General features: G+C 35.2%; 1 protein-coding gene across 5 annotated transcripts; it reads right to left on the reverse strand.

Annotated features, from left to right (window-relative positions):
- Positions 1-5,154: 5,154 nt before the first annotated feature.
- LOC128188173 (uncharacterized) lies at positions 5,155-13,996 on the reverse strand. Of its 5 annotated transcripts, none has more exons than XM_052859068.1 (4): positions 13,809-13,996; positions 9,313-9,422; positions 8,371-9,108; positions 5,155-6,151 (listed from the first exon to the last, which is right to left on the reverse strand). In XM_052859068.1, the coding sequence occupies exons 3-4, from the start codon at positions 9,074-9,076 to the stop codon at positions 5,772-5,774; spliced, it is 1,086 nt and encodes a 361-aa protein (XP_052715028.1). In that variant the 5' UTR covers positions 9,077-9,108; positions 9,313-9,422; positions 13,809-13,996; the 3' UTR covers positions 5,155-5,771. The 5 variants fall into 5 exon arrangements, with proteins under 5 accessions (XP_052715028.1, XP_052715026.1, XP_052715025.1 ...); XM_052859066.1 differs by having other exon boundaries at positions 9,218-9,422; XM_052859065.1 differs by lacking the exon at positions 9,313-9,422.
- Positions 13,997-15,065: the final 1,069 nt, after the last annotated feature.

A 15,065-nucleotide genomic window follows, 5' to 3' on the forward strand; every position in this document is an offset into this window, starting at 1 on the left:
CTTTCAACAACCAAAGAATTTGTTTAAATGAGTAACTTAAGAAAATCTTTAATTATAACATGCTTGTTTGGGCAAACGCTGGCGCATTCAAAGATTTAATTCACGCTTGGTTAAAGATTCTTATTTTTCTAAACAGGGTTTTTAAAAAGCCGCTTATATATAAAATCAAATGGACTTATTGTCTTTTTATTCAAAAAATAATCCTAAACAATAGTTAACATATGTTTCATGTATCTTCGTTGATAGAGTAATGACAAAGTACAAATATGAAAATTTCTGAAAGTCAGACATTTATTTAAAAAAATCGTTTATAATCCTATGAATCAAACAACTGTACAACGGATAACGCCAATACAGGAATATGTCAACATGCATCTATTCAGTGCACTAAAGTGCACCTTGTTCAATTATCTGCAAGAACTGAGATCAATTGAACGACAAACGGAAGCTCGTACATATCCCAGACTGATCAGTCTGCCGGAATTCACGTAGACGACAGGGGACGGGATCGAAACAGAGGAATGCTGTTTGTTTTCACAAGCGCCACGTAAAAAGCCGAAATGCCAGACACGCTTGTATACCATTTATATATACAGTTGTGTCATATGTCAGATTCAGGAGAAATAAAATCTCCACTTTGAATGTACGCAATGATATTGATACAAAAAATCTATAGAGAGGGCGGATCAATCAGACGCTTTCTTTTTATTGTAAATAAACATACAAGACGGCAAGACATTTACATACATGTATATTCCAAGTTCACCAAGTTTTGACTCAAGCGAGATAACTGAATCTGTACATTGTAATAGGCTGACGGACTGAAAGTAGGAAATGTTAAACAAAAATTAAAATGACTTTTAAATAGTTTTTTAAGGGTTGATGTAGTAGCACTTTGACCGTTTAGAAAAAGGTAAGCTTTCTATTAAATTTTCTTATCATCGCTCTTAGTTTTGACTGAACGATTTTATAAGAGACCATTCGTCAAAATGTCTGCCATTCTGTAGTTTATAGCTGTTTGTCCCATCGCTATCATATTTTATGGACGCTGCATAAAACGATAAATTTATTTTGCATATGTAAATGTTACGTTTAGTTTAAGGCAATATTACAAAGAAATCTATGGATCTAGGGTCGACGGGGGGAGGGTTAAAATATATTAGATTCACATTGTAAATTTACCGAAAATAGCTAGGCCTCGGACCCCCCCCCCCCCTCGGGAAAAAATTCTGGACCCTCCCCCCCCCCCCCCCCAAAAGTATCTGTATCAGTAAACTTTACTTAGAAATATAAAGGGCTATAAAAATTACTCAATAAGGAATTATTCTTTGAGTATTAAGTGGTGATAATTTGGTCGGGGCGTGTTCAAATCCAATAAAGTCCGAAGAGTATTATGTTAGATTTGATCACGCCTGACCGAAATAATCACCTCAGAATATTCAAAGAATGATTCATTATTACTTATATTTATATACGCAAATATACGATTAAAAATTATAATATTGAGAATGCAAACCCCGCTGGCGCCCCAACAATACGTCAATAGAATTTATTGGTCTGTATAGTACAAAATCGTAGTGCTATCACAGACAAAGACACTTGAAAGTGTATACATGTAGATGCTTCGCGCAGGTGTATTTATTTAAATGTAATTATATGATATTTTTTTTTAATGTGTAACCCAACAAATTTTTTTCATTTTATCTAACCTTTTTACTTTAAAAAAAACAGACTGACTCTGTGGGTATAGTTTGATGACAAATTGCAACTCTTTAACACGCAACTGTAGCTTCCAGGTCGTCCATCCGAATTTTTTAGACCGGGAGGTACAGACCGTGTCCTGTAAGTATGTAACAATGAGTTGTCTCGCGTTCATGGATCACCCTTTAAGGTGAAATAACACATCGTCACAAAATGGCTGACCTCGGATCGAAACGACATTATGTTTTATTAAAAGGATTTTTCGACGGTAATTTATAACTTACCTCATAGCCGAGTGGATAAAGTATCGGGCTTCTGATCCGTACATACCGAGTTCGAATCACACAGGAGCTTTTGTTGTTACTAGTATTTACTGAATTGATTTTTTTAGTTATTCATTTTTTATTCCCAATTTGCAAATTTTTCGCTTATTTGACATATGTATAGTTTATTTATCAATATATCTTTCATAATCAAATAATTTACAGTTAATTCGAGTGACTTTTTCCAGGTGTGTTATTCCACCTTAAGGAGGCGAGGTTGTCAAAAAATAACCTTCAGATTTATATTGAATTACATGTATTTTTAAAAAATTGTAAAGTTTAAAATTTAAATATTTTCCCATATCTTTAAAAAGAGATCTTTTTATTAAGGTGATCGATATACACGTAGATTAAAATGGCTGCGACTATCAAATGCTCGTAAAGTTTTCTCGTTTTTAAAAACATTAAATTATTAGAACCGTTTTAACAAGAGCTTGGACTTTCGGTGGGATGTTACTATAATCCAGTTTGCTCATTAAAATAAGCTTTCAAATATTGACCACCTTTCTTCTAATTCGTTAAGAGAACCTCATTAATGTTCTTAGACTGTCAAAATTGTTGCTCTGCTGTGTGAAACTGACTCTGTTTCAGCGAAATATACATCCCTGGATGAAGTCGGACGAGTGTCATTGCGTTCAATGTATGCAGATTTATAAGCCAATGGCTGGACAGTTAACAATGAACAGACCCCGCCTTCATCAAATCGGAGTTTATCACCTACTGCCCAAAGTCCAAGCTCTTGTTAACACGGTTCTACTTTCAATCCACAAATAAGGAAGTGAATCGCTTAATTTTTAGAATATTACATTTTCATGTGTCTTTGTCTTTGATGACACTATGAATCTGTTTTGTAATGTATAGTCTAACACATTTTATTTATGACTGTTTTAATATTTAATCGTACAATTGCTGAAAATCATATAAGTATAATAAGGCATTGTTCTGTGAATGTCATAAGGTGATCAAATACGGCCAGGCGTCATCAAATACATGTATAGAGCATAGAGTCTTTCGGCCGATATTGAATTGGATCACAACCGACTGTATTAGATCATTTTATAATACTCAAAGAACGATTCCTTATCCTTTAAATATGCAATTGTATACAGCGTTACGCGAAAACGTATGATTTGGATTCCTTTCACAATGTGAAGGAGCCAATCAGAGAGTAGAGCGAGAGTATTCCTGAGAACGAGAAACATCGCGTCGGACACCTGTCAGTAAGCTTGATATGCGATACTTCACAAGGGTTTCAGCAGAAGAAATGCACATTGGTAAAATATTCACATCATACATTTATATATGTCAAGTGTGTCCATCTGACATTGATTTCTACACTTTTCATCACTAATCTTTGCTATAGTCTGTCCCAAGATATTTTCCGCGTATGTTTTTTAATCATTCGATATTTCTAAATACCTCTTGATTCAGACGATGTTCATTCATTAAAATGAAATAATGCCTAGATTTCCCTTTTGAAACGTCCTCTCTAGGTTGTCAGGTTTCAAAACACGGCCAAAATTATTAAAGTCTACGGGGATTTTGCACTGCGTCAGCCATAAGTAAGCCCGGATGATAACGTTGAAAAATTGTGCGAGGTATTCCGAGTGCCTTCTGAATGGAGAAAAGATGTCAACATTCCACATTATAAATCTCCGTAGGAAATCTGTTTTCGTTCCTGTGAATTTTTACGAGGGAAAATGTTGTGTGAATGAAGTTATCTTGGAAATTTTCCCTTTCATCAATTTTAATTGTACTTCTTTCACAGGTATGTGTATTCTTATTAAAAATCGTCCAAATGTGCTGCATAAATCTTTTGGGACAGAATATAGTATGTGCAACAACCTTGATACAGATGACACATTTAAAAACATGGACTGTTTAAAGTGAAAATGAGAAAATTTTGCTTCCATTATACAACGAGCAGGCTTTAGCTGCATTTGGGGCATGATAACATCAATTCAATGCAAATATAAGCGTTGGGACTGTCTGGTATAATATGCCTGTGATCAAAGCAGGTGCACGTAAATTGCACATGCATTGCAATCAAAGGTCGTTTGTTGAGACTGAATTCGGTTCATTTTTAGCCGGGCTCTGCTGAAAGCAGAGTCCTGGCTATAGGCAGGCCAATCGCCAATGTTACTATAGATAGCACAAATAAACAAAAAACCAAACAGCGTCAAGGTAAAGCTTCCGCTATACCAAATAGTTACACAAAGAGCCACGTTTTGTCAAAAGTGTTGGCATTTTGTTTCTTTTTTTAAATTTCGAATGAATTGTCTATCTTTTTTAGTTTTCTTATTAATAACGTGTTTTTAAAACATTACTATGCATTTTGAACTCATACAATGCGCATGAATTTCCAAGAACTACTTTGCTGCACGATGAAGAAACGGGGATTGAATATATAATGCTTGTTGCAAAATTCAAGGCAGCAACTGTTGAACTTTTTAACTTCTACTAAACAGACTTATTTTTTGTTTATAGCCGCTTACAAAATGTGGTCGCTCTCTGATGCTTTGCCGACATTAAAAGCATGAGAGAGAGAGACAGAGAGAGAGAGACAGAGAGAGAGAGATTTTGTCTTTACTACACAATATGCTTAAGACACACCAAAAGAGCCCGGCTTTCAGTACTTCAGTACTTTGATTAAAATTGTTCGCTGAAATAAAGTTCTGTGTTTTTAACTGTCTCGGTCTCTTCTGGAATTTGTTTGAAAGCGAATTCTCTAAAATTATTTTTTTTTTGTTTGCAAACGAGGCCGGGTTTGATTTTCATATTATCTGGTTGGAATACTCCAATTACAAACCATTCTGTTCTGTAGCCGGAGTATCGACATCTTTTTATTTTGCATTTCTATGTCCCAATTAGTCCAACTGCTATAGACAATGTACTTTCACACTGATATCTGTTCACAGAAGCATGTTGTTAACGGTTCAAGAATGGGGGCTTTCCTCGATCGACAATAAAATTAATTGGCCTGATTTTGGTGACTTTCCAAAAAAGGACGCGGAACAATAAGGCAGTAAAATGCCCACCACTCTGATTTCAAATTCAAAATTGGCTTGAATTTGCCATTATACATATTAAATACTAGTATCAAATTTTGAATCCTCGACAAAACACAAGATTCCCGACATTTGTTTAATAAAAAATTCAACAAACATTTTGATACAATCTAACTGTTTTCATTAAATAGACACACATATTATCTTTAGTGGCAGACCACAAACATTTACGTCTAAAATACAGCTGACAACCAACTGAAGACGTCTCATACATGAAACAAAAATCCCCAATAGTTAAACAATTGTTGTTGAAATCAAAAATAAACAAATTACAAAACGAAAACCCAGTGTACATATTTTAAAAATGATTCCTGAGAAACACACAGACTAATATTAATACATGTATAATACATAAATAATTCGATTGCATAAATAAATCAAGTAGGATTTTGCTCTGTTAAATTTTGTTAAATTCTACTGACCACAATAAAAGTTTAGAGCGTTAAAAGTTTTGAAAGTCCCATTAATTTTTTTTTTTTTAAATTCAACTCTTAAATCAGGCTTATTGTTTTAAAAATATGGAACACGATATTATAAAACTGTGCTTTGAATTCACATTATTTAGTTAAATTCGTACATCTTCTCAAACTAGTTTAATATGCAGAGTGAACGCTTTCTGGAATGAACAATCTTTGTCAGAAAATGGATGTTGCCATTTTGATAAGATTGCAATCTTGTATCATCGTTTGGTTTCGACGCAAGTCGACAGATTCTCCGTGTTGATTGTTTTAGTTTGTTCAAACGTGTCATCCAGAGGTAAAATCTGTATTTTGCGGACAGAGTTCTTTTTCCGGCAGATCAGACACGACGCTAACCTTTTCAAAGCGTCCTTCGGAAGTATCGATCGTTTAGCAACACAGATAACCACAATAACTTCCGCTAGCTCTTCGGAACGCATCAGGGTTTGTAGTGCCCACCATGACCAGGCGTCCACGAATATGACGTCACTGTAGACTCCGAATACACTGGAAGAAGCGTAAATGTGTGTAGCGATGATGGAGAAGCCAATGGCGGAAGAGACGTAACATGTCACGAGAAGTCGGAGAATTCCGGAGTCACCTGTAAAAGATCGACATTACAAAGAGTAACTAAAACAGGCAACAAACTATCTTCGCTAGCCAAGGATTTCCAATACACTAGGACCATTATAACAGGAGCCTTGGGTACATGTAGTTGTGTCAAACAGCAATGTGACATAGGTCTGTCTATTTCATTGCTGGCCACTCAACCATGGCTCTTTGAAATAAACAAGATTTGTCTGGCTTTTTAGCTATCTGTGCATATTTCGCTTCAATCTGTATCCTTTTTACCTTGTTTTGACGCAAGGAATGGATAGCTACGCCCATCTGAGAGTCCAAGGCCTTGTCAAATGGTTTTATATACACATTGTAGCCATGATTAGAGTATCGGGAACCCTTGGCTAGAAAAGATGGCAACAAGCAGCATGCAGACCACGTATGCTATTCTAACACTTGAATGGTGTGCACTTTTTACAATATAAACAAATTTCAAAAGCATATAATTTGAATCTGGAATCATTTCCCCTCGTTTTTACTATCTCTGATTGAAATATAGGAGAATAGAAAGGAAAAAATGATATAGAAAATTTGTGTCATCCTCTTTTGCATTGTTAGGACAAGGACATTAAAATTCACATATTATTCTAACCACCAGTAAAATATACATGTATTTTGAAGTTTCTTTAAATTAAGACTAAATGTTTCACAACAGCAGCGAGTACTAAATAGACAAAGATCTGGCGCTGAATGGACAAAGATCAGCTTAACCAACTTCAAATATGCAACTTTTTAATTAAGGGGTACAGTTTGATAATGAATTTGTTTTTGGATTCAACGTCATATTTCAGTGTAAAAACTTCAAACTCGGAATTCAAGGCTGACTTTACGAACCATGACGGGAAGCTGTGAGCGCTGAGTCCTGCGCAGTTCTAGTCAAAGTTCTACTGACAGCGACCGCCCGTGGCGGGCCGCGGAAAGCTCTGAGAGACCGGGACTTATTGAGACTGAGTCTTTTGATGTGTGGGTATTGTAGCGCTGCCTATGCCCTCCTGTGTTGGGAGCAAACACATTAACAGTGTGGCGACGTGATACGTTATTGATAGGTAAACATTAACCGCAATTAACTCAATTAGGACCAGACTTTTCTGCTATACTAATTAAGCTTCAGTTTTGAATACACAGGACGCAATTTAATGTACACAAAAAAAGCAGAATATCATTTTAGTGGTTATTTGATAGTATGATATCATGACTTTCCTAACATGATGGAAACATTTTGATGTCAGGCGTCTTTTGTATAGATGAATAATTATAAATAAAACAAGTACTGAAGAATCATCGGACCGGCTGGAATCAGACTTCCGTTCTCTAATTAAAATCTAAATAATATTTGTTTAATAAGAATCAGTACATTGTAAAGCCATCCTGTCATCCCCGAATTCAATTATCCAATGACTGAACCTTTATAATGTAACTGGATCACACCTTTGACTGAAGTGGGTTTATTTTGTTATTTTATTTTATTTTTTTTTGTTATTTTGGTTTTTTGTTTTGTTTTGTTTTTTGGAGGGGGGGGGGTATCTGGGAGGCTGGGAGTAGACAAATACAGTGTTGGATCCAGGATTTGTTGAAAGGGGGGGGGGGGGGTTGCGAAGCGGCCGGGAGCTCATCATGTTTTTAAGATATTTTTAGATACTTTTATAAGCTATTCTAGTTAGACTTGACATATTATAAGAACGATAAATAACAACAAAAACTGATTTGGCATTCTTTTTCTATAGGTCATACATATTTCTAAAATTTTCATCATCAAAAGAGCCCCCGCCCCCTCTAAATCCGCCAGTGAAATATTCCATACGATAATCCTGTTTGAACCTCTTTAAAACTCAACTTGTCATTTTTAACATCTTTCCACAATAAAAATCACTTATATTCTGTAAAATATCTCTAATTCACATGTTTTGTATCACACGGATAAATTCAGTTTTAATTGATTGAGGAAAAAGTATTACCAATGGCAACGACCAACATTTATTGTTAAAAAGCCTGAACAAAACGCTACAGTTCCTCCAGGGATCTAAGGCATGGCATGATCTTAACAACACTTTTGTGTTTCTAGAAATTGTAAGGGATAAACAGCTTTCTAAATTGATGGTAAACCCCAGAAGAGACAATCGGGTTTTTTTATAATACAAATTTTTACTCTAAAAAAGCGGTTTAAAAGAAAAGTATAACATTGACTCGTAATAGTTTACTGACCATTTTGAATGTTGCTGAAACTTGACGAAAGGTTCTTTCTGATCTTCAGGCCCACGTAGAGATAGCCGACACACATAAGACAGCCGAACACAATGAACAGGCCCTGGCAAACCACCAAGAGGGGGTCCGTCTCGGGGGCGAAAAACACGGCCAGGTCCGTAGAAATGACCAACAGTACATAGAAACCCGTGAATCCTAAAATGACAGGCAACTTCTGAAATCTCGGAGGTCCGATGCTCATTTTGGTGGTGTCAATGAGAGCCAAAAGAACCAAACTGAAAGCTGAGAGCAGGAAGGGGCTTCCGAGAGACCATAACAGTCGCGAACACAACCTGGGGAGAATGTTCTCTGTATGGTAAGGGTCCACAATTAAACAGACGAAACGCAGTGAACAAAACAATATGAGCATCACTAATAGAGAACCTGACAGGCTTCCCTTCTGTTGTCTATTGTGGCCCTTTATCACTCGAAACAGGAAACAAATGGCCAATATGTCTGCAATCAGAAAAGCACAGCCAAAGAAGTAAGTGTGGACCGACCAGGCTGCTCCCCATTCTTCAAACGCAACTGACCACTCGGGCTCGGGCTCTGGCCATCCAGGTTCCGGTTCTGCTACCACGGGCTCGGGTTCAAACTCCGCTGTGGAGGAGAAAGGTTCATTTTCTGGTGTGGCGCTGGTAGTCGGTTCCGGTTCCGCCGATGACATCGTTTACTGTTATTTCATCGTACTACCAATAGCTACAAAATATAAACAACACAAAAAAAATAATAAAATCATCTCTATGAAAGGCATGTTACAATATTGTTGTCAACGACTGGCGTAAACATCTGTAAACCAATTTCACACCGATGTCAGTTTCGTATCTTCCGCCTCTTCAACTGCTGTAAGAGATTACCACATTTGTAACTTAACGTCGATGGTTTTGCTGCTTTGTATCTTACCTCGCTCCTTCGATGAAGAGAATGCCGTAAATTGGCGAAATCGATAGCTATGCTGTGGTACCCAATTTCACTCACAGCTAAATGGCTTTGTTCATATATAGTATGTATAGCTAATAAAAATAAGGAAACATTTTATGTTCTTTCTATAAGGAATTTGTATAAAAACAATCGTGTTTTTGTTCTGTTTTGTTTTGGGGTTTTTTAATTTTTCAAACAAAAATAAAAATACCCGGAAAATTTTAACATGACAAAAAAAAATCATATATTTGAGTAATAAGTAATTGCCATTTAAATTGTTAATAATATTACTGTATACACATATTTAAAATGGAAACAAAACGCCCAATTACAAAAGTTACCACATTCGTTTCTACTACAATATATAAAAAATATCTATGAAATTAGTCCCTCTAAGAAGGAAAGATTATCATTTAACTTTAAAAACTAAATCGTATCTTGCGTTATCTAATATTTCTTAAGTTAGGATCGGGAACTGTATAGAAAATATAATTCCTGTAGGATTTTTAGAAAATCCTAAAGGATTTTTCATATTTCCTGTATGAAAATTATTTCTCCTATGGGAATATTATCATCTGTCAGGTTTCATTTTGACACTGGCATAATTATCCGGAACAGTGTTGTATAGAAATTAAATGGGCTTGGGCCGTTTACTCCATAGAAAAATAGTTCCAATTGCATATCAGCGTTTAACCAGCCATTTCAAAATGATAAGATAAATCTGGCACCGCCGTCACTAAATTTTCAAATCAAAGAAAAGTGCATAAATTTGAGGTCAAAAGCTAGAACTGAGGCCGAGTATTGACCTGGGGAAAGTTGGGGCGGGGGGGGGGGGCCTCATTTGACCATCTTCTGTTTTCTCAGAGTCTTAAACTATGTGGAATGGTGCTAAACACTTTAAAAGTACATGAAATTTTATTTTTGTAGCTGTATAGCTCATAAGAAGTTATTGACATAAAGGTAGATGTATCATATAATATTTCTGAACGCAAATTCACAAAAATTCGTTAGATAAGCCTACAAGGAATAACTTGAGGGAATTGGACAACTTTTACGAGAAGAAAAAAAAATTTAAGCAAAAAATAATAGTGTTTACTATTTGAGTAAATCAATGTTCACACCTTGAAACATCCTCCATGGAAAACGTGTATGCATGTTTAATGACAACAAAAGACAGCATTGTTAACGTGGGTCAAGGGGATCGAAGCATCTTTAAGTGTTAATCAATGGACGTGTTCGATTGTTCTACCTAATTAAGTATACATCAATAACCGACAATCGTACAAAGCCTACACCCAGTCTAAATGGTGGTAATAGTCAACGATGTTCTGTAAACTATTCACTTATGTAGTTAAGATGTGAATTAGAAAATGTAAAGAACCTTTCAAACTGTCTCAGCAGGGTTTTATCTCTATTGCAGCATGTCTTAAGTTCACTTTTTAAGATCTGACAATAAGCCATCAGCAATTTTGTTTCAATTTGAAATATAATTGATTTCTATATGCTTCTATTGTGAAGATTCCATCAATGAATTTAAGGAATACTATCCCACCATCATTCCATAGTATTATGATAAGTAACGTCTTGAGTTTTCACTCAAATTAATCAAATGTATGTGCCTTACAGAAGATGTTGTCATATATATTCATATTTCCCTACAAAATCTGACAAGCAATAAACATACATGATACCTAATTCTTCGAAACTCAAATTATTAATCGAGTGGAGGATATGTTCACCATTCCATGTAATCTGTTTAAAATATAAAATTCAAGATCGTCTTTATATTGCTGTACTGTTATATAAAATAGTGTTGATGGGGACAGTTAATTTCTATATTTATTTATTTTTTATTTACAAATGTCTCAATGAAATCAATTGCTCAAAAAAAGAGACGTGGCCCTCCTCCCTTGATGCAATGTGTCTGTAACTTGAACTACTAATAATAACCTTGTTAATACCCTGAGAGCTTTTACAACTAACGATGCCCTTTGTGATAAATAATAGACCGTAATTACGATTTGTCTGTTATATGCGTGGATCTAAGGCAACCTCCCCCTTATTCAAATTTATCAAAGTTTACTCGTAAAATAATTAGAAATAGATATCGGAACCTCTTAAAAACACGAACCCTTTTCTTAAGTTGATAAAACGAAAGATGTATGATTCATATCAAGATGTATAGTGGAAAGAAAAAGTGGGTCTTCCGTTCCTACAAAATGGGGATCGCGCGACATTCACTGTAAAACTGCTGGCTCAATATCGATTACCCTGTTCACATCCCAACTTGGCCAACATTTCACAATCACATCTTGTAGGTTTTCTGTTTATTTTGTGACTCCGAGCGCCTGGCGGTTGGAAAATCTGTAATAAAATCTTTATCTTTTCTTAATCTCAGTTCATATCATGACAAGACCCTTCGCTACCTTTGCAAAACTATTAACGTCATATTAGTTTCATCTTTTCAAAGTTGAAAACCATAGCGGCATACAGTGTATTGGGCAGATCAACTTTCGATCAACCAATCAAATTATAATCTTTTGATAATGATATGTATGTTCCTTCCGAACCTTTGACCATTGCACGATTCAACGTCAATCTGACAGCCAACAATTCACTTGCCACAAGGAGTTATTAAAAACTCAAGCAGAAATAGAAAACCCCGCGGCGAGACCTTATTTCTATTAATGTTCCTAAATTTCGTGGAAATTTCAAGTAGACAAATGAATGTGTACCTGGTATTTATTTATTTTTGGAAGATCCGGTTTAAGAAATTGATAAATTATTGTAATATGTTAGCGTTGTAACAAGAAAACTTAAACAAATAAAGGAAATGTACACGGATGGGTACATAGATATAATATGTAACCGTGAGGAAACTATTAGATGTACGAACCCAACAGCCTGTTTGATGCTGAGCGCCGCTTTGCTTTGCTCTGGTTTGACTCGAAGCAGATCAGCTATCCATTATACACACTAATACTAATAATGTCGTCATAAAATCTCAGAAGTCGACAGATGGAGCATTGATAATCTTAGTGGAACGTGATTTCCCGGAGATTTTCTCCGCACTGTACATGTATCGATATTCTATAGATATCTTGATACCCCCATTCTTAAAAACAAATTGTTGATAGTATAATAATAACATGCGTTTTTGTGTAAATCCAGTAGTTTTTAAATTTTACTCCCTTTTGGTCTAAAGTAGTTTCCATTGCGAATAAAAACACTCCAACGATTAGCAAAGTGAACATCTTATCTCGTCACACCTCGTTCTTAAAGAGGAATTTATTTCCTCGTATTTATATTTAGATAAATTTTTTTTTTTAGAAAATTCATGTATGCGTTTACTTTAAATTGGGAAAGGGATTAATAAAAGGAAACTTTTACTTACATTCTTTTAGGGTATCCTGAACTAGTAGACATAAGTATTGATGGTTAGTGTTTCACAAACTTGAGATCATTTAAAAACCAGATTAAGTGGAGACAGATAGCATCAAACCCAGTCATCCAGCGCGTGAACTGGTCATTTCTAGGACGTCCGTCACACTTCCGGTGATGTGTATTTAAAATGCGCACCGTGAAGTAGTCAGAAGTACAAGGTTGGGGGTTATTGATGAACTATTGTGTAAAGCCACTTAACAGTAAAGGTGACGGTGATTCAGTGACAGGGGAAACCTTTCCTACAAAGTGAATCGGGAGATAAATGTATCACCTACTTAACGAACGACCTCTCCAGGTGACCATGGACACAGACTGCAGTTGGGCGGGTCCAACTCTTCAGGTCTTGTAAGAACAATTAATGGACACGTCGCTTTATAACATTAAATAAAAAAATATGATATACCTATAAATTCGAAGATTTTCTTCCGTTGAAACATTTCCATTTCCATTGTTTTGTTTTGTTTTTTGTTGTTTTTGGGGTTTTTTTTTTTTTGGGGGGGGGGGGGGTGGGGGGATTTCAATAAAATCTGAATCATGTAAAACCTTCAACGTTTCTTTCTCTCCATAACTTTTAAGATAGTATTGACCTCGGATATACAATGTACTAGTATAGGAATGTAAAAAAAAGTTCTCAACAGTGTCAGCTGTGTACTACTTTCTTATAAGTATATTATTCAAATATATATATATAGTGTATATAGACTTTGTGATTTGTACATATTCATTCAATAAAGTTCAAATTCAAGTTGTATAAATTTACTGGAATCTCGCTTATTGAGGCTGGATTATCAGCGAAATATCCATTACATCTGTCTTTGAATTATGGATATGATTTTTATGCCATAAAATATTGACAACAATTACGTTTGTAAGTTTTTTTTTCTGTACATCTATTGAGTGCATGCTTTCCTTTAGAGGAGATAAATATATAGTTTAAAAAATGACCACCACCTTTCAATCCTCTGAAAATGATTACAAATTTCAACAAATCATTCGCGAGCGCACACACACACACACACATTCAAGTAAATTACCACAATCTTGATGTGTCCAAGTTAAGTCTAGGTCTCAAGCCACGGTCCGGAGTCCGCATAGCTCTCTTCTGAGACAAAAATCGTACATATTGGCCTTGATTTGCGAAGACAAAGAGTAAATGCACGTGGAACAACGAATGTCTTTTCAAGTGACGTGTGACAGAGTACGATGTGGTTTAGCTAATATCTCAAAATATCTCACCGACCGCCTTTATAATACATGTACATGAATGTATTACCTAAATCACGCGCGTTTCCTCAAGAAATTATTGTACACACGGAAAGATATTCTTAAAATGGAAAAAAGTCACGTCTTTTATATATAAATACAAGTTTATTTCCTCGACAAGAATATTCTACACACGGAAAAATACTTTTTAAAATAAAATAACTAAAAGATACAATTTTTATATCCGTTTATAATAGATATGTATAAAACAGCTGCTACCTACTTTATTATAGGTTAATTATTCTACTACAAGCAAACAAACACCCTTAGAACATGCTTATTCTTTGAAGAAGAAAAACCTGCTATATTACCCTTTGATAACCATCTGTCTTTGATCTTCTCTGTAGTACTGCCTTTCATTTTGTAAACTTTGTGGCATAAAGGTTGCAGATTTCTGAGTTCAACATTTCCCAGTATAAATACATGTACTATATAACTAGTCATAGGTTGCAGAATTTCTGAGTTCAACATCTCCTAGTAAAAATACACGTACTATATAACTAGTCATAGGTTGCAGAATTTCTGAGTTCAACGTCTCCTAGTATAAATACATGTACTATATAACTAGTCATAGGTTGCAGAATTTCTGAGTTCAACGTCTCCTAGTATAAATACATGTACTATATAACTAGTCATAGGTTGCAGATTTCTGAGTTCAACATCTCCTAGTATAAATACATGTACTATATAACTAGTCATAGGTTGCAGATTTCTGAGTTCAACATCTCCTAGTATAAATACATGTACTATATAACTAGTCATAGGTTGCAGATTTCTGAGTTCAACATCTCCCAGTATAAATACATGTACTATATAACTAGTCATAGGTTGCAGATTTCTGAGTGCAACATCTCCTAGTATAAATACATGTACTATATAACTAGTCATAGGTTGCAGATTTCTGAGTTCAACATCTCCCAGTATAAATACATGTACTATATAACTAGTCATAGGTTGCAGATTTCTGAGTGCAACATCTCCCAGTATAAATACATGTACTATATAACTAGTCATAGGTTGCAGATTTC

The sequence above is a fragment of the Crassostrea angulata genome, chromosome 6 (assembly GCF_025612915.1).
Source record: "Crassostrea angulata isolate pt1a10 chromosome 6, ASM2561291v2, whole genome shotgun sequence".
Classification (NCBI taxonomy): domain Eukaryota; kingdom Metazoa; phylum Mollusca; class Bivalvia; order Ostreida; family Ostreidae; genus Magallana; species Magallana angulata.

What these genes read in the sequence shown, in the direction of transcription:
- LOC128188173 (XM_052859065.1), bottom strand. Translation starts at nt 9,076, where the DNA reads ATGTCATCGGCGGAACCGGAACCGACTACCAGCGCCACACCAGAAAAT. An exon ending in TTTCAGCAACATTCAAAATG is followed by an intron (nt 6,152 to 8,370) that starts GTCAGTAAACTA and finishes GATCTTTTACAG; the next exon opens with GTGACTCCGGAATTCTCCGA.